General features: G+C 44.7%; 1 protein-coding gene across 2 annotated transcripts in view; it reads right to left on the reverse strand.

Moving 5' to 3' along the window:
• Positions 1-2568: 2568 nt before the first annotated feature.
• Positions 2569-24367, reverse strand: part of LOC106551989 (uncharacterized) — a 38915-nt gene continuing 17116 nt past the window's right edge. For both annotated transcript variants that reach the window (XM_087711159.1, XM_087711160.1), the window contains 7 exons: positions 20821-20926; positions 19885-20016; positions 13148-15307; positions 9914-9982; positions 7042-7112; positions 4833-4911; positions 2569-3686 (listed from right to left, as the gene is read on the reverse strand). In XM_087711159.1, coding sequence (XP_087567285.1) covers positions 4867-4911; positions 7042-7112; positions 9914-9982; positions 13148-15307; positions 19885-20016; positions 20821-20926 — 2583 coding nt within the window. In that variant the 3' untranslated portion in view covers positions 2569-3686; positions 4833-4866. The remainder of the gene's footprint in view (positions 3687-4832; positions 4912-7041; positions 7113-9913; positions 9983-13147; positions 15308-19884; positions 20017-20820; positions 20927-24367) is intronic.

Consider the following 24367-nt stretch of genomic DNA (forward strand, 5'->3'; position numbering starts at 1 on the left):
GGCTCGAATTGGAACTCCAAACAAGTCTTTTGACAAATGAGAAGGGAAACGTTTTCAAAGGGAAAAACCTGGAGAGTCCAGTTGCATTTTGGAAAAGAAGCACCTGTGGATGGGACGGACCATAAAGAGACCTTCTGGGAGCAACTTCCCCAAAGCTCCTTCCCGGATCTCCACGGGGAGCCTCGGCCGGGAGAGGGGGATCCTCCCCCTTTGCACCCCTCGAGGGAAGGGAGGGTGCCGCTCCCTGCAGGCAACGCGGATGCTGAGCCTCCTCAAGCAAAGGCGGGGATGAAGCCTTACCTGGCCGAAGCGAGGACCAAGATGCCTCCTCCGAGGGATCCAGCGCGGATCTTCAAGGGATCTTTTAAGATCTGGGAAGGATTCGGGGGACCAGGCGGAAGAGCAGGGAAGAAGAGAGCAGCTGCGGGGGCGGGGCTTCGGGCCTCCCCTCGGGATCCTCCTCCTCCTCCAGGCAGCCACGCCCCTCGGCAATTAGCTCTTGGGCTGTCTTTCCGAGGCGTGACGATTGGCCAGAAGGGAGAAGATTGGCTCCGCCCCCGAACATCCCAGCGGGATTTTCCTTCGGGGGCGCCTTCTTCATGCAAATGAGGCGAGGCGGAAGGAACGTTCCACTTTGAGCGTTCGAGAGGGGGGGAGTTGAGGTAGTCAGCGGTCTGCCGCAGAGGCTGCCTCCCCCGCGGGGGCTGAAAGGTGGATTCTTCCTATAAGGGGAGCTTTTCCCCGCAAGAAGAAACATACCTCCGGTTTTACATTTCTGCTTGAAAGTTCTGGCTGGATCGTTTGGAAAAATCTGACGGGAGATCAATAAACCACAATAATACGATAATACGATTTTGTTGTATAATATGATGTTATATATATGAATGACATTGCATGTCAAGTGGTGGTGGTGGTGATCCCTGCTCGACCAATAAGGATTTCCATGAAATTTGGTGTGAACATGCACACAGTCAAGAGTTACTTGTGTTGATGCAATACTTGTGGAGATATAGTCATTTGTTTGATCCCATACTTTTGGCCAATTTTGCTCAAAATTATCTAAATGGAGATAATTTCATGAGATCTGATCTGATCATGAGATCATATATTGTTTTGTAGAGCTCAAAAAGATGGCCAAGTTTCATTTCTCTCAACAAAATATTGCCGGAGATCTTATGTCTCAAAGTTGTTGAACCTCCAGAGTCATACTGTAGAAGTTGAGTCTCTCTGGTGAGGCAGGACATAAAGGATATAAAAGATTGCTTTTAGATGTGTAGAAGAACAAAGAAATGGAAAATGCCAAATCTCAAGTTCACACATATGATTAACCACTGCTGGAAACTTAGGTGCTTTTTTGCAAGACACCTGTGACTTCGATCAACGATAGGGCGGCAAGATATTTAGCTTCTTTAACATAGCAACAGAAGGCTATAAATCATGTAGCCAATCAATGCTAACATGTTACATTTCCGTGTTTTACTGCTTTTGAAGAATATATAACCACTTGCTTTTCCATAAGAGGGGGTTCAGAATGTTGCTTTGGCTATATTGCTCTGAATCTTTGCGCAAATAAAAAGCAACTTCTTTTGATTCCGAGGTCTGAGTCTCATGATTTTCTGCAACAGCGGGAGTTTTAGAACCTAGGTTATAACTTTCAGTTATTATTGTCCACCTCAGAATGGCAAGAAAACTTCTCTATCATTGTCCACCATGCTTTTTCTCAATCTTTTGGATGTACAGAGACTCTCACCGTCATTGGCAGTTTTAAGAAACATTAAAATGTCAGAAGTAATGTAATGAGAGGATTGGATTTTGCCGCACAAAGAAAGAAAAATATTTGAGCCCACTGCTCTGTTTCTTTTAACTCAGGGCCACTTTTCACTGTGTAGCTTATAAACAATTTGTAGGGCCCTCAGTGGGTCCTTTATCCTGGTGACACTTTAATTTTGTTTCATTCCCCCTTAATGAGGGTTCACCCACAAAACTGCGCTCGACTAAACCGCATCGCTGACATCATCAACAGGGCGACAACAGCGCGGAGACAGACGCGCGCTGTAAACCCTAAACCTAAAATTAATCCCTAAACCTAAACCCAACCCCCCTAAACCTAATCCTAAACCTAACCCTTAACCTAACCCTAAACCCAACCCTAAACCTAACCCTTACCTTAAGTTGAATCGGCTTGCTTTCAAAGCGCTATTTAAAGCGCCCTTCTTTCTCCGCGCTGGCTGTTGTCGTCCTGTTGATGACGTCAGCGACGCGGTTTAATCAGGCGCGGTTTAGTCGAGCGCGGTTTTGACGGGTCACGCTTAATGAGTGAGCGTATTTGAACCCTTCAGGTCTGCAGCCATCATCAAATGTGCCTTTAGATGCCTTCAGAACAGCTTTCCTGTCTGGAGGCTTCAGAGTCGCTGGATCACAACTCCCATCAAATCTAGCCGGCAAGACATTATGGGAGTAGAAACCCAGCCTAACTCATATCAGAGCAATTCCATTTAGTGAATGAAAGCAAGTCGCTTTGTGGGGACACACACACACACAAAGACACACACAAGAAACACAACGCTGGCCGCTATATAGAATCTAATTTTATTTTTTACTCGGCAATCCAAAATAATTCTCTTTCTGAGATACAAAAATAATTAGAAGCATTTAGAGCAGTACCCAGGTTCAAAGAACCGGAAGGCAAAGCAGGATTTAAACAGGTCAGTCAAATGAGAGCCAGGAGGCCCCTCTCTGGCCACTTTACCCCAGCTGCTGTCCGCCAGATGTTTGGGTCTTCAATTCCCACATCTGCAGAACACCCGAGTGGGAAAGGCCATTCTGGGGCATAACTGGCCACATTCAGTTGGAACAAATTAGGTGGAGGAGGTGGAGCAGGAGGCCACTTTGTAGAAACCAATGTTGTTGTTTTAACCTTGGCAACTTTTTAAGATGCATGGACTTCAACTCCCAGAATTCCTGGGCCAGCATGCTGGGAGTTGAAGTCCACCTATCTTAAAGTTGCCAAGGTGGAAAACCTCTGATAGAAACAGATATGTTAGCTGGGATAAATTGTTTGGGAACTGCTGCTCATCCAGGAAAGCAGGTCTGCCTTCATAGCTGTTTCCATTATGTAGGGTCTTCTTGGTGGCGACCTCCCACTTCTGGAACCTTCCACAAAAACAGTTGTGAACTGCCACTGCGCTGCTGTTTTTTTCAGGATGCAGATGGCACGTATGTATCTGTTACATACATATATTACATTTAAGTACCTTGGCCTTTCTAAGGTGCACAAAAGATTGCAGCCCACCCCCACCCCATAATTTATCCTCACAGTCACAAAAAGCGCAATTAAGGCTTAAGAATTGTAATGGCCAAGATCAACTAAGCTATACTCTAAATTATAAATATATCTTTAGGATGAAGAAGAATGTATCTTTCCTCTCCAAATCTTGTCCACATGTTTCTCAGTCAGCTGCTTTCAAAGAATGTTTCTGAAGCTTTTGAGGGCACGAAATTGAGAAAGGCATATTGAGAGTGTTACCTATGGTCCCTTTTAAGGGTTGATTTATTTTCTTTTTTAACTGTATGATTCAAAATCACTCAGAGAGTTTGGCGGATAGCAGGAAGTGACATACGAAGGCAGGAAGATGAACATTCTAAAAAGCCTTTGTTTCGTGCTGGATTTATCTTGCTTGTAATTCCTAGAAAGAAATTTAAAATCATATTTTATTTTCTGGTTTATCAGTTCTCATAGCAACATATCCAGCCTTTTCCTTCTTTGTTGCCTTCACAACAATCTGGCTAACAGCTGGAAAGAGGGGGGAAAAAGGGCTGAAACTTACAAAGAGCTTGCAAAAGTTAGGAAAGGATTTAAAACCAGGATTGGCTACGGTAATAGTCCAACATGCTTAACAGAGCCACGGAAGCAAAATATCTGATGAACAGAAAACTCCGATTTGAAAGTATGTAGTTAGAATGTCTCTTAAAAGATGCTGGCTATTTGAATAGCAGGGGTGTCAAACCTGCGTCGTCATGTGAGGTATCAAAACTCCCCCCCCCTTTGCTAAACCGGGGTGGGCATGGCCAGCGCATGATGCATCCTGCCCACGGGCTGTCAATTTGATACTCCTGATCTATAGCCATGGACTGAAATATAGTGGGTTGAAAATTGGAATCCTTGTAATTGTCATTTGTATGGGGTCCTTGGTGCGTGACCCGTCAAAACCGCGGTCCACTAAAGCGCGCCCGATCAAAGCGCGTACGTGACGTCATCAGCAGCGCGACAAATAAAATTAAAAATAAATTAAATTAAATTAAAATTAAAATTAAAATTAAATTAAAGCAAGCTGATTCACATAAAGGTAAGGGTTAGGGTTAGGGTTAGGGTTAGGTTTAGGTTTAGGGTTAGGTTAAGGGTTAGGGTTAGGTTTAGGGTTAGGTTAAGGGTTAGGTTTAGGGTTAGGTTAAGGGTTAGGCTTAGGTTTGGGGGGGTTAGGGTAAGGTTTTCGCGTTAATTTTAAATTTACCGCTCACAGCGTGCCGTTTTCGTCGCGCTGTGATGACATCACGTATGCGCTTTCGTCGAGCGCGCTTTAGTCTACCGCGGATTTGTGGTGGAACCCCTTGGTGTCCTCTGAGCTTGGCTGTTTTCTTGCAGACATTTTATTACCCAACTTGGTAACATCATCAGTGCTAGAAGAGAGTGAGGTTTGCTCTCTGGTTTTATACTAGTGGCTTGCCCTGACAGTTTTGGCATGAGTGTTCTTGGTGATTCCCTTTAAAAAAAAATGATTTCTGTCTGAGAGAAAAAAGACCGGGGTCTTGGGAGAATCAAAAAAGGAACTTACCCAAACTTAGTGTCCCAGTGTGGGTGATCCATCTCTATACAGTAGTTTGCACAAGAAATAAGTTGCCATCCACACTTATCTGAAAGAGTGGAAATCCAGAGTAAGATTTCTGCTGGTCATGTAACAAAGAGGCTTTAGTTTCAGCAGGAAAAAAAAATTAAAATCTGCCTGATCTCTAGCATTCTGTTCTCCCAAGGAAGCCCACCAATCTCTCAGTGGAGGGCCTTCAGAAGCAGCCACCCAGCCATCAAGACTAATAGCCATTGATCCCCAAGTCTTCCAGAAACTGATCCAACCCTGGTTTTGAAGTCACTAAGTTGGTGGTCGCCTGGCCTAGTCAACCCTGCAGGTTTTTTTTGGCAAGATTTCGGATTGATTTGCCACTGCCTGCTTCCTAGGGCTGAGAGAAAGGGACTGGCTCAGGATGACCTAACTGGCTTGGTGCCAAAGGTAAGACTGGGACTCATGGTCCCCTGCCTTAAAAACCAGGCCTCCAACCTTAGGCATGAAAGCCAGCTGGGTGACTTTGGGCCGATTACCCTCTCTCAGCCCAACCCACCTCACAAGGTTGTTCCTGTGGGGAAAACAGGAGGAGGAATGTGGATTGTTTATGTTTACCGCCTTTTTTATTTATTGTTTACCGTGTTTTTCAGACTATAAGACGCACCAGAGTATAAGATGCACCAAGATTTTGAAGAGGTAAATTTAAAAAAAAAAAAGGTTTTGCACTCTGCAGGCCTCCCAAACCCTCTGCATGCCTAGGTTTTTTTTTGTGAAAAACAGGGCATACTGAGAGTTTGAGAGGCCTGCAAAGTGCTCCTGGGCGCTAGAGGGCAAAAACAAGCAAAAAACGGCTCGTTTTTACAAAAATGGGTCTGGTTTTTTTTTTGCAAAAAACAGGGCATACATAGGCTTTGGGAGGCCTGTAGAGTGCTCCTGGGGGCTGGGTGGGAAGGGAAATGAGCAAAAAAGCCTCATTGTTTGCTCATTTTTGCCCTCCCCAGGAGCACTTTGCAGGCTCCCCAAACCCTCTGCACATCCATTTTTGCAAAGGATTTCAGGAGGCCAGAAATGCTGTATTTAGTGTATAAGATGCACCCAGATTTTCACCCTCTTTTTTGGGGAGGAAGAGTGTCTTATACTCCGAAAAATATTGTATATGCTGTCCATCTCACTTTCTGAATTATTATTTTATAAAATAACAAAGGCAGGATTAAAAAAATATAATAAACATACTAAACTGGCTTTCTTTTGCACACGAGATCCTGCAAAATCTTTTTAAGACCTATCAGATTTCAGATGTTTATTTATTTAGGGAATGTATACACTGCTTTGGTTTATCTGAATTCTAGGCAGCTTTATAGGGTGTATAGTAAAATAATAACAATCTTGATCACAATTTTATATTCAATAAAATAAAACTACATCTTAAGTTGTTGACTCCCTAATCCATCCAGAAAAGACCTCAGAAAAATCAGTTTTTTTTAGAACTTTGGGGAAAGCCATAAATATAAGGACCATCTTTACCTGGTATTTCCATAGACAGGAACCCTCTCCACTGAAATCCTCCACCAGTGGCCCACCTTCCCTTGCACTTGAGCAAATGTTCTACCATCCATGCAAATAGATAGCCAACCCTTGAGACTGTATCACTCAGGTTGGCTAAAGGGGATAAAAGACCTTCACCCTGATTCAAAGGACCGTACGTTTCGGAGTATAAGACTCTTCAAAGTATAAGATGCACCTAGCTTTTGGGGAGGAAAACAAGAAAAAAAATCTGCCCTACTTCTGCCTCGCAGCAATTTGCCTCCTTGCAGCAAACAGCCTGTTTCAGTTTCAGCACAGCCTGATTAGCACAAGCAGCTGATTGTTGGGCGCACGAAGGCCAAAAATGGGGTGCGGAGGCGACAATAGGCAAGGTCAATCCCTGCAGCCTGAAACAGTTGATGTTAGAGGCTGATCCAACCAACAATCAGCTGCTTGTGCTAATCAGGCTATGCTGAAGCTGAAACAGGCTGTTTGTTATTATTAAAAGAGGCAATCACTAAACAAGGACCATCTCTAATAAGGAATACTTCAGAGTTGAACTATTGGACTGTTGATGATTTCCAAGCTTGGCTGTGAACTCTGAACTGTTACTACAGTTTTACTAGAGGATTTACTCCCCCCAGCCAAAAAAAATAAACAAATAACCCCGTTTCCTTCTTACCACAGCAGTGCTTATAGCCTCCATAGAAAGTTCAGTAAGTTCTGTAGGTTCAGCAGTTTCAACCAGCAATTCTGAACATCCAGGGCAGCAGGATAGGGTGGATGGGAAGAGAAGAAACGGATTGGTTAAAAGATGAAAAGCCCAAAAGAATATTAAGATACTTGGAGCAGTGCTTCTCAGACATGGCTACTTTAAGACGTGTGGACTTCAACTCCCAGAATTCAACTTTGTGAGTTTATGCTCCCATGCGTTAAAGTGGCCAAGTCAGGGAAACATAAAAGAGCCGAGGTGGCACAGTGGTTAGGGTGCAATACTGCAGGCCACTTTAGCTGACTGATCTGCAGCTCAGCGGTTCAGATCTCACCGGCTCAAGGTCAACTCAGCCTTCCATCCTTCCGAGGTGGGTGAAATGAGGACCCGGACTGTGCGGGCAAGTTGTTGACTCAATTTGCTAAAAAAAATTGTAAACCGCTTAGAGAGGGCTGAAAGCCCTATGAAGCGGTATATAAGTCTAATAAACAAACAAACAAACAAACAAACAAACAAACATTGACTGAGGAGCCTTCAGCCGTTCGTAACTGAGGTTTGCAAGCTATAATGCCCTGTGTTTCATGAGGACTCAAGGAATGTCTTCAGACCCACTTTCTACGGAAGGCTATATGTACGGCACAGGTTTGAACGTTTATGGAGATTCTCATCCAGGTCGTGGTTGTCCCAAAGGTGCTTTTTTTCAAGAGGCAACTGGACTTTCTTGTTTTTTTTTTCTTTGAAGACATTTCGCTTCTCATCCAAGAAGCTTCTTCAGCTCTGACTGGATGGTGGGGACTGGAAGGATTTATATTCCTTGCAGACAGCTGGTCATTTGCATCCTTTTTTAGAGAGTTGTTGAGGCCACTTGGAAGTTTGTCTGTGTCCTCAGGGTCACCTGAGTAGGTTACTTACGCTACTCACACCCATTTTTCTTTGCAGACAACTGGTCATAAATCCTTCCAGTCTCCACCATCCAGTCAGAGATGAAGAAGCTTCTTGGATGAGACAAAAAAAACAGACAGTCCAGTTGCCTCTTGGAAAAAGCACCTTTGGGACAAAGATTTGAACGTGCTCTTTTTCCGGGCGTGGAAGAGATGGTAGGTAGAGCAGCCTTCCACACATAATGTCTCTCCTGCTGGATGGAATGGGAATTCAAAGGGTTCCAGTCCCAACACATCTGAAAAGTGCCAGATTTGGGGAAGGAAAAGAAGCTGCTGGACAAGGAAACAACAATCAATGACTTAATAGTCGGCCATCAACATCCCATCAACAACTGAAAGCTATAACACATCTAAGCACCACATAAATAGGATGCCCAAAAGCACACATTCCGGTAGAGGGACGTTCCCCGAGAATGGGCTCCAACATGAGTCGGAAAGCTCGGAAGGCTAAATCTCTGGTCCTGGTGGCTGACCCAGATTGGATTCTGCCACATTATTCCTGGGACAAATGTACAGGTGGTCCTTGACTTATGACCACAATGGAGTCTAAAATTTATGTAATCAAGTGAGAAATTTAACTGAGTTTTGCAATTTTACAACCTTTCCTGCCACATCTGTTAAGGGAACCATTGTGGTTGCTTAAATTAGTGCAGGTAGTTCTCGACTTGCAATAGTTCATTTAGTGACCAAAGTGACAATGGCACTGAAAAATGTCACTTATGACAATTTTTCACAATGATGGCCTTTACAGCATCCCCATGATCATGGGATCAAAATTCAGGTGCTTGGCAGCTGGTTCATATTTATGGCTGTTGCTGTGTCCCAAGGTCACGTGATCATATTTGACAACCTTCTCACACATAAAGTCAATGGGGAAGCCAGAGTTACTTAACAACCGGACTATTAATTTACCAATTTTAGCGATTCACTTAGCAACTGTGGCAAGAAAGGTCATAAAATTGAGCAAAACTAAATTAACAAATCTTTCACTTAACAACAGAAATTTTGGGCTCAATTGTGGTCGCAAGCCAAGGACTCCCTGTAATATGATTAAGTGAATCTGGCTTGCCCCATTGACTTCTGCTTGTCAGAAGGTCGCAAAAGGGGATCATGTGATACCGGTTCACTGCCATCGTCATAAATGTGAGTCAGTTGTCAAGCAACTGAATGTACATCACATGACCATGGGGATTTGACAACAGTCGTAAGTGTGGAAAATGGTCATAAGTCACTTTTTTCAGTGCCGTTGTCACTTCAAACGGTCACTAAACGAAGCGTTGTTAAGTGAAGGACAACTTGAATTTGCCTTCATTCATGTGAAGGTTTATACTGGTAGTCCTCAACTTACAACGGTTCATTGAGTGAGCGTTGAAAGTTAAAGCGGCACTGAAAAATGTGACTTTGTCATGGTTTTTTACACAACCATTGCAGCATCCCTTGGCCATGTGATGAAAATTCGGATGCTTGGCAACTGACTCACATTTATGACGGTGGCAGTGTCCCGGGGTCACGCGATCAGCTTTTGCGACTTCCTGACAAGCAGAAGTCAATGGGGAAGCCAGATTCGCTTAACAACCGTGTTACTAACTTGACAACTGCAGTGATTCCCTTAACAACTGAGGAAAGAACAGTCATAAAATGGAGCAAAGCTCACTGGAGAAATGTTTCACTTAGCAACATAAATCTTGGGTTACGTTGTGGTCGTAAGTCGAGGACTACACACTATAGGACACACAAATAACTTCCATACCTTAAAGGCTATTACTTTGCAGATGGCAATGCTTTCAAGCCTAGGCTGCCCAGCCTTCCATGTCAGAAGGCGAGATGTGGGGGTGGGGGTGGGTGAATAAAAGGATTTTTTTTAAACAGGGATGAAACATTTTAACCATAAAACCAATTACCTAAAGCAGTGGTGGGTTCTTCTTCCGTGAAGATCTTCACCTCTTGAGAAAGGTCCATCTCTGGATTTTCTATTAAGGGAGAAAAGATCAGACAGGATTGTTAGGTAAGTTCCCCGTTGGGAGAGCAAGTACGTTCAGCGAAGCGTTGTGAGAGTGTTGTTGGAGAATACACAAACCAGCATACAGAGATACTGCAGTTTAAATAGGCTTTTACTTTCGTGGAAATAGAGGTATCAGAGTCCATCAAACAGTCCAAGTCATACACGGATAAGACAGTCAGTCATCAACGTCTTTCAGGTAAGGGATAATCCAAATAACATAGTCCAGTATCATATAATCAGTTCAGTACTCAAAGTTTGCTAGCAGTTGCAAAGCTTACAATAGCTCACGGCACTTTCTAACAGCCAGCTTCCAAAACACTCAGATCAGATCAGCCCAGCATCTAACAAACAGAGAGCTAACAGTCGTTCTGGCTCCCTCTTATGGCCGATTGAGGAAAACAGCAACCAATCACATTTTATAGTATGATTTAAAGAAACAGGTATAGCATTGTTACATGATTTATATATTGCCAACCCAACTGTTAGAATTATATTCCTCACAATTTGCCTCCCCCAATTCAGATTATCCCAAAAGTTTTTACCTCTCTGCGTAATCCATTTTCCAAGAACACTTTATCTCCGGGAAATTCAAAAGACAGTGCTGAAGGCCGTAGCCTTTTTCCTGAGTTGGGATGCAACACTGTGAAGCTACCTAGATGGGGGAGAACAGTCCTCTCTAAAGCCGAAGTGTGTAACCTTGTGGGGAGAGGGGCCGAGTGTTGTACTTTGTTTCTGAATTGTGTCTTTGGGATGGGACAAACTAGGATAGAGAAGGCAACAGCAGTCCGTCTCAAAAAAGGACATTTGGTTGCATTTAATGCAGAGGTACAGTAGTGAAAATTTAAGAGTGTTTGCTTTATTACTCCATTTTTACAATGGGGCAGGATTTGTATTGTGATGTCTGATATATATATCTTGTCATTTCTGTGGATTTACAAGCCAATGAGCTGAGGTTTGCACAGTGGTTAGAGAGCAGTACTGCAGACTACTTCAGCTGACTGCTAGCTGCAGTTCAGCAGTTCAAATCTTATCGGCTCAAGGTTGACCCAGCCTTCCATCTTTCTGAGATGGTAAAATGAGGACCCAATATTATTGAGTGCAGTAGGCTGACTCTGTAAATCCGTTAGAGAGGGCTGTAAAAGCACTACGAAGCAGTATATGTGCTAAGTGATATTGCTATAAGCTCATTTCCCTTTCCTGAATGTGTTCCAATGCAGGTTGGACAACCAACTATCTGGATTCCTACACTAAGAAGGAGGTAGGTCTGGATGGCCTCAATGAGCTCTACATCCTCTCTCTCTCTCACTGGGCCATGATAAGTACAATTCTCAATTAGAGGGGGTATGAACATGAGTCCTGGTTGCCCTGAAATAATTGTCTGCTTTTTAATTTGAAATTCTTGATTTTCTTTGGTTTCTCCTAAGTTGCCTGGAATGTCAACACTTCTTGAGTTGGGCAACCACTCACATTTATTAAATAAGTTTTTTAAAAATAGTAATTACACCGGTTTGGTATAATGATGAAGGTGTCGGCCGAGAAACCAGGAGAGGGCGAGTTCTAATCCTGCCTTAGCCATGAAAACCAGCTGGGTGACTGGGCTAGTCCCTTTCTCTCAGCACAACCAACCTCACAGGGTTGTTGTTATGGGGAAAATAAGAGGGGGAAAAGAATATTAAGTTATATTCACTGCCTTGAGTAACCTAAAGATAAAGGTTCCCCTCACACATATGTGCCAGCTGTTTCTGACTCTAGGGGGCAGTGCTCATCTCCATTTCAAGGTCGAAGAGCCAGCTGTCCGAAGACATTCCTGTGGTCATGTGGCTGGCGTGACTAAACACCAAAGGTGCACGGAACACTGTTACCTTCCCACCAGTGACGTGCGGTGAGGTTTATGGCTGGTGAGGCACTGACACAGTGGTGGGTTTCAAATTATTTTAGACTTGTGGACTTCAACTCCCAAAATTCCACAGCCAGGCATGCTCAGTTCCGATTTAAAGCGACAGCATTTGTTTTTCTCCTTTGCGAAAAAGTTTCCTTCATTCTTTTTCTTCTCCCTCTCCCTCCTTCGCTCATCTCTCAAACAGACACACGCACACAGAGAAGTTGGATTGGACTATCTCTTCTACCCCCTTCCCTCTCTCACTCACTCTCTCTCAAACAAACACAAACACAGAAGTTGGATTGGAGCCGATCCGAGCCTTTGATTGCAGGCAGAGCCATCTTGCCTTTTCAAACTTGTAATCAGTGAAGCTGGGCTTATATAGTTTTATCCAGCTGTGTGTGTGTGTGTGTGTGTGTGTTTTGAAAAGGCAACATGGCTTTGCCTGCAATCAAACTACACTTGGGGAGGGATCTACACTTGAGGATGAAGTTTGAATTCCTCCCCCTCCCTCCGACCCACACGTACCTTTTCCAGCTGTTTCAGAGAGGATTTCAACTCTGTTCTTGCCTGCCATCATGAAAAGAAAAAAAAATGTAAAAGGAAAAAGGCAAGAGCTGAGGTCAGGCTGAGCTAGCTGCTGCCAGAGTCACCGTGGATGACTCTGCTTAACTGTTTAAAAAAGCCTCTAAAAAGTGCCCTCTACAGGAAGAGGCAGGAGAACGAAATGCCTCACCTAGGTCAGGAATTTTTTGGCTTTTAACCCTTGCTTAACTCTGCTCGAGTGATCATAAAAAGTCAGACTAGATGAGGCACGTTGTTCTCCCACCTCCTCCTGTAGAGGGCGCTTTTTAGAGGCTTTTTTAAACAGTTAAGCAGAGTCATCCACGGTGACTCTGGTAGCAACTAGCTCAGCCTGACCTCAGGTCTTGCCTTTTTCCTTTTACATTTTTTTTTCTTTTCATGATGAGAGTGGTGAGGCTCTGCCTCCCCTGACTGCATGTCCCTGCTTCCCACCATAGGTGTTTCCTATTTTTTAACTTGCATATTACATGCTTTCGAACTGCTAGGTTGGCAGAAGCAACCTTTCTGATTGACAAGCTGAATGAGCCATGGTGTCCCTTTTACATTTACCTACAAAGTAATAAAGGTGGGATAAAAATGTAATAAATAAATACCTCTCCCTATGTACCTTCCCCAACAAAAGACAACAGAGGGAACCTGCGTTCACCTTTGCTCCCGTACAGCTCTCACCTGCATGTGCCTTTTCGTGCCTGCGCAGCTGAGAACGTCGGATGAATCTTTTCTCGCACTGGGAACAGGCGTAGGGTTTCTCCCCCGTGTGAGTCCTCTGGTGGGTGAGGAGCGACATTTTCAGCTTGAAGGTCTTCCCGCAGTCGGAGCAGGAGAAGGGGTTCTCTTTGCTGTGGGTGGCTTTGTGAGCCTCCAAAGAGGCTTTCTGAATGAAACTCTTCCCGCACTCTGGGCAGGCAAAAGGCTTTTCCCCCGTGTGGATTCGCTGGTGCCGGGCCAGGTTGCTTTTATTGTGGAAACTTTTCCCGCACTCTGTACACAGGGAGGGCTTCTCGCCCGTGTGGACTCGCTGGTGTGTGTTGAGGGACGACTGCTGACTGAAGCTTTTCCCGCACTCTGGGCACTGATAGGGCTTCTCTCCCGTGTGGGTCCTCTGATGCATGATGAGATGGCACCTTGAGTGGAAACTTTTCCCACATTCCAGGCACGGGTGGCATCTCTCTTTCGCTGGGGCCTTGCTGTCTGCGGCGGAGGGATCTCCCCCGTTGACGCTTTTCTTGGTGGTGGTCTCTTGCAGCATTTCCCCTCGATGCATTCTCAAGTGCAGAAGGAAACCCCTTTTCCGCTTGAACTTCTTCCCGCACTCAGAACAGATGAAGGGTTTTTCCTTGCTGTGGGTGGGTTCGTGTTCAATAAGGCACACTTTCTGTATGAAGCCTTTCCCACATATGGGGCAGCTGTAGGGCTTCTCTCCCGTGTGGATCTTGGTGTGCCTCATCAGATTACCCTTGTTGGAGAACCTTCTTCCACAGACGTTGCACAAATAGCGCCTCTCGCCTGTATGGACCGTCTTGTGTTTACTGAGGGCCTGCTTCTTAATGAAGCTTTTCCCACATTCAGGGCACTTGTAAGGTCTCTCTCCCGTGTGGATCCTCTTGTGAACAATGAGGGACACGCGGCTCATGAAGCTTTTCCCACAATCGGTACATTTAAAGGGCTTGTCTCCCATGTGGGCCCTCTCGTGCAAGATGAAGCTCCGTCTCCAGCGGAAACTTTTGCCACAAATGGAGCACTGATAGATCCTCTCCCCAACCATCCGGTTTCTCTCGTGCGTGTTCCTCTTGTGCTTGGTCAGGTTGTTTCTGTAACGGAAGCGTTCGCCGCACTCCGCGCACTGGTAGGGCATCTCCCCGGAGTGAACCCTCTCGTGCAGAACAAGGCGGTGTTTCCAGAAGAAGCTTTTGTCGCATTGGGCACATTTATGGGGCTTCTCTCCTTTGTGGCTTTTCTCGTGACCCGTCAGAGCGCATTTGGTCTTGAAACTCTTGCCGCACTCGGGGCACAGATAGGATTTCTGTCCGCCATGTGTGTTTTGGTGGACCACCAGGGCAGCTTTGCCATTGTAGCGTTTGCCACACTCGGAGCATTCATAAGGCCTCTCATCGGTGTGCATGCGCTCGTGTTCGATGAGAGAATATTTAAAAATGAAGGTTTTGTCACAGTGCGAGCAGGCGTGCGGTCGCTCCCGGGTGTGAGCCCTTACCCTGTGCGCATTAAGGTATTTTTCAAGGGTGAAGCTCTGGTCACAGTCCGAGCATTTGTACAGTTTTTCCGCCGTGTGGATCCTCTTGTGTATCCGAAGTAAAGACTTCTGATTGAAGGTTTTGTCGCAAACGGGGCACGAGTATGTCTCACCAGCGTGAATCTTCTGATGAACCGCCAGAGATGTCTTCCAGGGGTAGCTCTTCCCACACTCCGAACATTCGTAGGGTTTCTCTCCAGTGTGGGTTCTCTGGTGCGTAACGAGAGACGATTCCTGCCCGAAGGCCTTGCCACAATCCGAACACTGGTAAGGCTTGTCTCCTGTGTGAGATCTCTCGTGTGCAAGAAGACAAGCTTTCTTGTTGAACCTCTTCTCACACATGGAGCATCCGTATCGCCTGTCTCCCGGATGTGATCTTCGGTGTTCAAGGAGCAATGATTTATTGGCGAAACTTTCCTCACACTTGGAGCAACTATAGGGCTTCTCGTTTGCCAGAGATTCCTCTTCTATTGTACAGCTCTCTTCCACCACTTCGAAGGAAATCTTCCCGGGATCCACTTCCACCGTTTCTTCCAGTTGGCACTCTTGCTCTTCCTTCTCCTGCTCTTGCTTGTCATCTGCGGAATTAAACAAGTGATTATTACTACAGCTGAATGGACTCAACTGCTGATAAAAGAAACACATTTAAAATAAATGCAATATTTTGACAAAGCATTCCAAAACCTATATGCAAGTCAGGGATTTGCTGGAAGGAAGAGGGAAAAAAGATGGATGCCAATAAAATTTGCACCCAGCAAAGGAACTAATAGAGGAAGGTCCTTGGGCTCAGGCCCAAGCCCTGCCTTCCCCAATCCTCTCCCATCTCCTGGGTACCTCAAGAGTGGGACAGTGAGAGGCACATTGACTTTGTAATTTGCTAACTAACATAGTTACTTTGTATTTTAATTTTATTTTCTCTCTTTTAAAACGATGCTCAGGTTTGTTAGCTTTTAACATTCCTAAACTGATAAACAAGTTGGAGACTAGGTCCAGATAAGAAAATGTTTGTTAGGGGTCTGGTTTATCTCTTTTGTGAAGTCCAAACCACCCTTTTACTTATAATTTACGCCTCTTCTGAGTCAGACCTCATTTTTATGAACATGTGTGATATTATGGGATGCAAATATGTAACACGTTTGACTACATGCAATGGATTTCTTATGCAAAGGGGAGGTTACTTTTACCCTGCCCAACCAACTTTCCTCTTTCATTTTTCTTTGTTATTGTAACAATAAAAGGAGATGTAAGCTAAGGATCGGGTTTCCTCTTGGAATGAGACGCATCTCTTTTGTCTGATAAATTGTAAAAATAAATGATCTTCCTATCTCGGTCTGTCTCATTGGAAAATAGGCATGCCAAGGCACGACCTTGAAACCGCCATATTTGGCCCTCAATTGGCCTGGGGTAGATAGGCAGGTTCAGGCCTGTGCTAGGTCTTCCCAAAATTTGGCCTGCCCCCCAACTGCCTACTCAGCCATGCAAGGGAGCCCAAAGTTGGTCAGTGGAAGTAACCGGTACAGGGAGGCAGTTATGGTCTGTAGGTCGAGGCCTACTTCCCAGCCAGACACTCAAAGGCCTCCTGAGGCCTACCCCTATCCCTTGGGACTCTCCAGGCCTCGGCCTGCTCCCGAGCCTAGAGCCAGTCAGCCATGCAAGCGAGCCTAGAGCCAGTCAGCAGAAGTAACTGGCAGTGGTGAGGAAGCAGTTATGGCCTGTAGGCCAAGGCCTACTTCCCAGCCAGACACCCAAAGACCTCCTGAGGCCTACCCCTGTCACTTGGGACTCCCCAGGCCTCGGCCTGCTCCCGAGCCAGCCAGTCAGCCATGCAAGTGAGCCTAAAGGCAGTCAGCAGAAGCAACTGGCAGTGGTGAGGAAGCAGTTACAGCCTGTAGGCCAAGGCCTACTTCCCAGCCAGACACCCAAAGGCCTCCTGAGGCCTACCCCTGTCACTTGGGACTCCCCAGGCCTCAGCCTGTTCCCGAGCCAGCCAGTCAGCAGAAGCAACTGGCAGTGGTGAGGAAGCAGTTACGGCCTGTAGGCCGAGGCCTACTTCCCAGCCAGACACCCAAAGGCCTCCTGAGGCCTACCCCTGTCGCTTGGGACTCCCCAGGCCTCAGCCTGTTCCCGAGCCAGCCAGTCAGCAGAAGCAACTGGCAGTGGTGAGGAAGCAGTTACGGCCTGTAGGCCGAGGCCTACTTTCCAACCAGACGCCCAAAGGCCTCCTGAGGCCTACCCCTGTTCCCTGGGACTCCCCAGGCCTTGGCCTGCTCCCGAGCCAGCCAGTCAGCCATGCAAACGAGCCTAAAGTCAGCCAGCAGAAGCAACTGGCAGTGGTGGTGATGGGTAGTTACGGCCTGTACGCCGAGGCCTACTTCCCCTCTGGCCAGCCAAGGCCTCCACAAACAGCCTCCTTATAAAACAGAGCCCCCTACAGCCTGATGGGAAGTGAGGTTGCCTTGAGGTAGGCAGCCTCCATAAGAAACCTCAGCCTCCCATTGGTTTTTGGAAGGGGAGCCCTGCGGATGCAAACAGATAATTTGGATGCCGCTGGGCCCCCAAAGCTCAGTGGGGAGTAGGCCAAGTCCTGCAAGTCCCTTGAGGGTCCAAATGGAAAGTAGGCCTCAGGCCTAGAGCCTAGAACGGCCTCCATGTGCCAGCGGCTTCAGCTGATCAGGCTCTCTTGCATGGCTAAGACGCCAACTCGCGATCGTGCTGAGACATGCAGGGCCTGGCAGGATGGCTGGGGGGTGTCCCAATGTGGCCCCCTGCATAAAGGCAAACAATGGCAGGCTCAGAACTTTGAAACCATCGCCTCAAATTTTTGAGTTTGTTATTAGCGTCTTAAACGGCGCTATTCATACTTTTAACACAGCACTATGGGTCTCTATCGGTTCTCAACCTGTGGGCCGCGACCCCTTTGGGGTGTGTGTGTCGAATGACCCTTTCACAGGGGTCGCCTAAGACCATCGGAAAACACATATTTTTGAAAAAATATGGAAAACGTAAAATAATTTTACGGCTGGGGGTCACCACAACACAAGGAATTGTATTAAAGGGCCGTGGGCATTGGGAAAGTTGAGACCCACTGATCTATAGGAAAGCACGTGGTTGCTCGCATATCAGAAAAAATGATCTTGGCCAAGATTTTTTAGCTACTCATTTGTTGTGTTAGGCGAGAACATTCTGAAAGTTCTTCAATACACTTGCAGCTTTCAAAGAAGATACCGTATTTTCACGACCAAAAGCCGCACCGGATTAAAAGCCGCAGTATCAATTAACGTTAATTTTTCAAACTTTTTCCACATATAAAGCGCACCGGGTTTTCCATGCCCCGATGCGAAAAACACAGAGATCGGTGCGCTTGGGGCTGCTGCTGCGACGTCCAGGGAGGAGAAACCAAGCCGTGCGCCTCCCCCAGCTGCTTTCGGGGCTTCCTGGAGCGCCAAGAACCTTCGCGCTGTTCTCCGCACTCTCCTCGGCTCCTCACAACTGCAATAGACGTCCAGAAGCGGCAGGGGCTATCGAGCTGGAAATCCAATCCCCATTAGCCCCAAAAGCCGCTTCTGGACATCTATTGCAGTCGTGAGGAGCGGAGAACAGCGCGAAGGTTCTTGGCGCTCCAGGAAGCCCCGAAAGCAGCTGGGAGATCTTTTCCCACATATAAAGTGCACCGGGTTATAAGCCGCACTGCCGGTTTTGGATCAAATTTTAGGATTTTCAGTGCGGCTTATAGTCGTGAAAATACGGTACTAGCCTAGCAGGGAAAAAGTAATTTAACCCATAAATTTGGTCACTGGTGACGTTATCTAGAATCAATGTTTTCTACTGTTCTAATTGTTACGTGCAATCAATATAACGTTATGGTTTGTTCATTTATCTACTGATGTATCACAGATGATATACACTATATTGCCAAAAGTATTCGCTCACCTGCCTTTACTCGCATATGAACTTACTGTAACTTACCATCAAGTCTTTTTAAAAAGGCAAGATGAAAGTAAAGTTTTGTGACAACGCATCTATCTCAGAAATACCCCCTCTTTGTCTCTCTCTGCATGTGTGGGTTATGTGTAAATAAATATAAATAAAAGAAGCGATACTCATTTTAATTCAATTTGAAAATTATCTAGGGACTGTAATTCTGCACAGAGCCTCCTGCCACATGGGAACTTTGAATATCTTCCAACAGAAGGCTTCAAAATGGAGGGATCAAACTCACGTTGTCACGGCATCATCACATGACATATCGACTTATTTCCCCTTCGCTAAACCGGGCTTGGGCGTGGCCAGTGCGTGACGCATCCAGCCGTTGGGTCACAAGTTTGACAACACTGGTTTAAAACAACAGTTTGTCTGATTGTCCCTAAAATTGAGAACAGACTGATTCACGGTTGCTAGAAATAGTATTATGTTGCAGTTTTTGCCCGGCTCTGATTCAATTGTAATAGTCATTTTTTTGACTATTACTTGAGAGACCGCCTGCTGCCAATTACCTCCACTAGACCGATTAGATCCCACAGATTAGGCATCCTCCGAATCCCATCCGCCGGCCAGTGTCGACTGGCAACTACCCGGAGGAGAGCCTTCTCTGTGGCTGCTCCGACCCTCTGGAACGAACTCCCCATGGAGATTCGAACCCTCACCACCCTCCAGGCCTTCCGCAAAGCCCTCAAAACCTGGTTGTTCCGACAGGCCTGGGGCTAAAGAGCTGTTGCCCCCGTCTCGAATGGTATGACTGTTGTGAGTTTTTAAATTATATATTGTTATCTTGTTGCTTTTAAATCTTTTTGTCTGTATTCCCCTCCCCGGTTCGAGTTGTGCGCCGCCCTGAGTCCCCTTCGGGGGAAAAGGGCGGCATATAAATTTAATAAATTGAATTGAATTGAATTTTTAATGTGCTTCAACTGTTATCTTAGCTCTACTACGATTTGTAAGAATACTTGCAGGCTTTTCCTTCTTTCATTTAATATCCTGTAAATTTCTAACGTCATTTTTTTATACTTGCTAAATCTGTATTGCATGTTCCCTTCTTTTCTTACTCTTTAAGTATATTGAGAAACGCCGTTCTAAAATATTTTCCTTTAACCCAAACAAACAAACGACCAAACTAGGAACTCCACCCCTCCCACGGCCACAACTCTCTTTTATCCGCTACCTGTCAGTTCCTCCAGGATGGCTTCATTTCCTTCTGGATTCTCAGGGTTTTCTTGCTCCTCCCCACCGTCACCTCCATTGGCTCCGATCCTCTGAGGGCTGGCCTGATCCTGGCTCTCTGACACGCCTCCATCTAGTCTCACCCAAAGACAAGAAAGGAAGCAGGGCCTTCAGTCAAGGCTGTTAGGAATATAATTCTAACGGTTGGGTTGGCAATATATAAATCATGTTGTACCTGTACCATAACAATGTTGTACCTGTTTCTTTAAATCGTGCTGTAAATGTGATTGGGTGCTGTTTCCTCAATCAACCATAAGAGGGAGCCAGGATGACTGTTAGTTCTCTCTCTGTTCGTTAAATGCTGGGTTGATCTGATCTGAGTGCCGTGAGCTATTGTAAGTTTTGCAACTGCTAGCAAACTTTGAGTACTGAACTGATTATATGATATTGGACTATGTTATTTGGATTATCTTAACTCAGTGGTTCCCAAACTTGGCAACTTTTAAGACTTGTGGACTTCAACTCCCAGAATTCTCCAGCTAGCTCTTCTGGCTGGAGAACTCTGGGAGTTGAAGTCCACAAGTCTTAAAGTTGCCAAGTTTGGGAACCACTGTCTTAACTGAAAGACATTGATGACTGACTGTCTTATCCGTGTATGACTTGGACTTTTTGATGGACTCTGATGCCTCTATTTTCACGAAAGTAAAAGCCTATTTAAACTGCAGTGTCTCTGTATGCTGGCTTGTGTGTTCTCCAACACAACTCTCATAACGCTTCGCTGAACATACTCGCTCTCCCAATGGGGAGCTTACCTAACAAAGACCATTTTTCAGCTTCAACTTACAACTGCCATGACTCAGAATAGAAATTCTGTGTCGTTATACAGTTGTAAATCAGGGACTACCTGAGCCAAAATGGGGGCATAAGACATTCTCACCCTGCACGATGCCATCCTCCTTCTTGGTGATCTTCCTGCATCCCCATCTACGTCTTGCGTGTGAAGGGGTCCTCCTCTTCGTTTTGGAGACATTGGCTGCCCTCTTCTGAAAGACAAAAGGGAGCAGGGAAAAACTTGTTAGCGGGATTAACAGCACTCAAAGAGGGGGTCACCCTTGTTTATCTGCTCTGTTATCTCTTTAAACAATCTTCCAACTGTTGTTATAATTACAGAACCAAGAAGGGTGCTAGAGGACATCCAGTCTGGCTCCTTACTCAAGCCACCTTCCCCAGAAATGTCAATCCAGATCCTACTTAAAGGCCCCAACTTTTAGTGAATAATTTTTGATGCTAGTATCCAAAATTCTTCCATTGTCCTCTGAAGGTCCCAGGAGCTGCCTTTGCCTGAGATTGGCGGCATACAAATTGCATACAGATAGTTCTCGGCTTACGACCACAATTGAGCCCAAAATCTATGTGGTTAAGTGAGATGTTTGTTTTTGCCCCATTTTACGACCTTTCTTGCCCAAGTTGTTAAGTGAATCACTGTGTTAAGTTAGTAACGCAGTTGTGAATTAAATCTGGCTTCCCCATTGACTTTGCTTGTCAGAAGGTCGCTAAAGGGGGATCACGTGACCTTGGGACACAGCAACGGTCATAAATATGAAACGGTTGCCAAACATCTCAGTTTTGATCACATGATTATGGGGACACTGCAAAGGGTCATAACTCTGAAAAATGGCCATGAGTCACATTTTTCAGTGCCGCTGTAACTTTGGTCACTAAACAAACTGTTGTAAGTCAAGGACTGCCTGTATGTAAATAAGCATCATCCCACACATTACAAACACTGGCCCTGTGGTGCAGCTGGAACAATGTGGAGCTGAACACTCTTAAAATTGCAGAGATGGTTGTTAGGAATATAATCTAACGGTTGCGTTGGCAATATATAAATCATATAGCAATGCTGTACCTGTTTCTTTAAATCGTACTGTAAAATGTGATTGGTTGATGGTTTTCCTCAATCGACCATAAGAGGGAGCCAGAATAACTGTTAGTTCTCTGTTCATTAGATGCTGGGCTGATCTGATCTGAGTGTTTTTTGGAAGCTGGCTGTTAGAAAGTGCCATGAGCTATTGTAAGTTTTGCAACTGCTAGCAAACTTTGAGTACCAGACTGTTTGTATGATTGTGGACTATGTTATTTGGATTATCCCTTAACTGAAAGACGTTGATGACTGACTGTCTTATCCATGTATGACTTGGACTCTGATACCTCTATTTCCACGAAAGTAAAAGCCTATTTAAACTGCAGTGTCTCTGTATGCTGGTTTGTGTGTTCTCCAACACAACTCTCACAACGCTTCTCTGAACGTACTTGCCCTCCAAATGTGGAGCTTACCTAACAATGGTAATCAATTTTAGGAGAAGCCCTCCTGTTCTACTATCTCTTACAATATTAGTCAACACATTATCAATAGTAGAGACCTCCAATTTTCTAGGTTCTATTATTTCCAAGAACTTGAAATGGACACCTAACTAATTAGAACCATCATTGAAAAGGTACAACAAAAGAATGTTCTTCCTGCGTTAACTCAGAATCAACAAGAAAGAACATTTTTGTTTGAATGTATTATGTACAAGGACAATAATGAACATAAGCATACTCAATGGATGATTGGTGGGATTATACATAATTGAAAATAGTGATATATAAATATAAACAGTTGGTAAATTCTTTTATACTGTAAAAATATTCAGAATGAGATAAGCGATTACAGGGCGGGGCATAACCTTTTCCTAGGGGGTCACAGCAACACTTGTAATAACAACACAAATAATTCATACACCATTCGAAAGCCCATCAAAAACTGAGTTTATTGACACGATTTAATAGTCAGTATGACCACCATTAGCCCTTCGAACAGCATTCAAACGAGGTGGATAAGAACACAACAAATCTTCAAACAGTTCCGTTCGATTTTCCAGATTTTCCAGGGCGGGGCATAACCTTTTCCTAGGGGGTCACAGCAAGATCGACAGCAGTTTACAACTTCCGCGACACCTCATTTTAAAGCCCATAAAAAACTGAATTGAATGAGCTATTAAATGTTAAATTTGTTTCGGTTGAAACTTTGAGAATGAATTTGGAAACTGTGTTGAAAAATCTGGAAAATCGAACGGAACTGTTTGAAGATTTGTTGTGTTCTTATCCACCTCGTTTGAATGCTGTTCGAAGGGCTAATGGTGGTCATACTGACTATTAAATCGTGTCAATAAACTCAGTTTTTGATGGGCTTTCGAATGGTGTATGAATTATTTGTGTTGTTATTACAAGTGTTGCTGTGACCCCCTAGGAAAAGGTTATGCCCCGCCCTGTACATAAGGGTATATTGTTATTAAACAGACAATCAAGAATGTAAGGGAATTAAGTTCGTTGAAAAGAAAGAAATATTAATCGTAACTGAATATACGTTGTACAATGAAAGTGAGGTATTTAGTTATATTAGAAAATCTGTGATTGTAAATGTAATTGAGAATATGGATGCAGAAACACTTGTAACCAAACGACATGCTGTATGTAATGGATGAGAATTTTCTTTATGTTTTTTTTTTATGTTTAAAAATAAAAATAAAATTGCAAAAAAAAAAGAATCAACAAGACAGACAGATTCCCTTAACAACCATGTTGCTAACTTAATAACTGCAGGGGTTCACAAATGTGGCAAGGAAGGTCATACAACAGGGCACCGTCTTGCTTAGCAACAGAAATGTTGGGCTCAATCGTGGTCACAAGTCAAGGACTACCTGCATATAGAACAGTTGCCGCCTTTCAACGCCTTTTCATGAGGCATCACAGCAAGGATGTGACGGGCCCCATTTAATGTGCATCTGCTTTGTGAACTTTGTGAGATGGTGCCTCGGTTTTCATTCTTTTAAATATTTGGCTACGGGCTCCTAACTGTTTTTATGTTGTTCTTCCTGTAAGCTGGTTATGCACTACCCAGAGTTGTGCCTTTAATATTGGCAGCCACATACTGCTTTTTAGAGAATAAATACACCTTGGCCTGATGGATCAATCGGAAAATACATCTCCCCACATTCAAAGTTCGCCCTCTAAATTCAGAAAGCCGGAATTCGAAAACAAATGACAAGTTTATGGCTTTTAATCGTTTGCATTTGCCAAATATTTCCAGAATGAAAGTTAGGCTACATCCTATATATATAATAGATACCTTTCACCCTGGCTTCGCTGATAACGGATAAGAGCCTGTGGCCTAATGGCTAAGAAGTCCGCCTAGTATGTAATATAGCCCAGGTTCAAATCCCAGTAAGGGTATGGCTAGCTGATGAGAGCTAAATAGCTTGAAATAGATCTATACTAGTCTCCCTTTATTTATTTATCAGCACAAATACAACAAAATGTAACAAAAAGGCAACAGTAAAAATATTGGGTTTCTGTCTGGATGGTCTCTTGTGACGAGCCGAAGGACAGAGAATGGAAGTAGTGATCTTCCTCCCATATTTGGGCATACCGGGGGTTGTAAA

Source organism: Thamnophis sirtalis, unplaced genomic scaffold (genome assembly GCF_051295495.1).
Source record: "Thamnophis sirtalis isolate CommonGarterSnake01/CBP01778 unplaced genomic scaffold, rThaSir2_p1.2 scaffold_3, whole genome shotgun sequence".
NCBI lineage: Eukaryota > Metazoa > Chordata > Lepidosauria > Squamata > Natricidae > Thamnophis > Thamnophis sirtalis.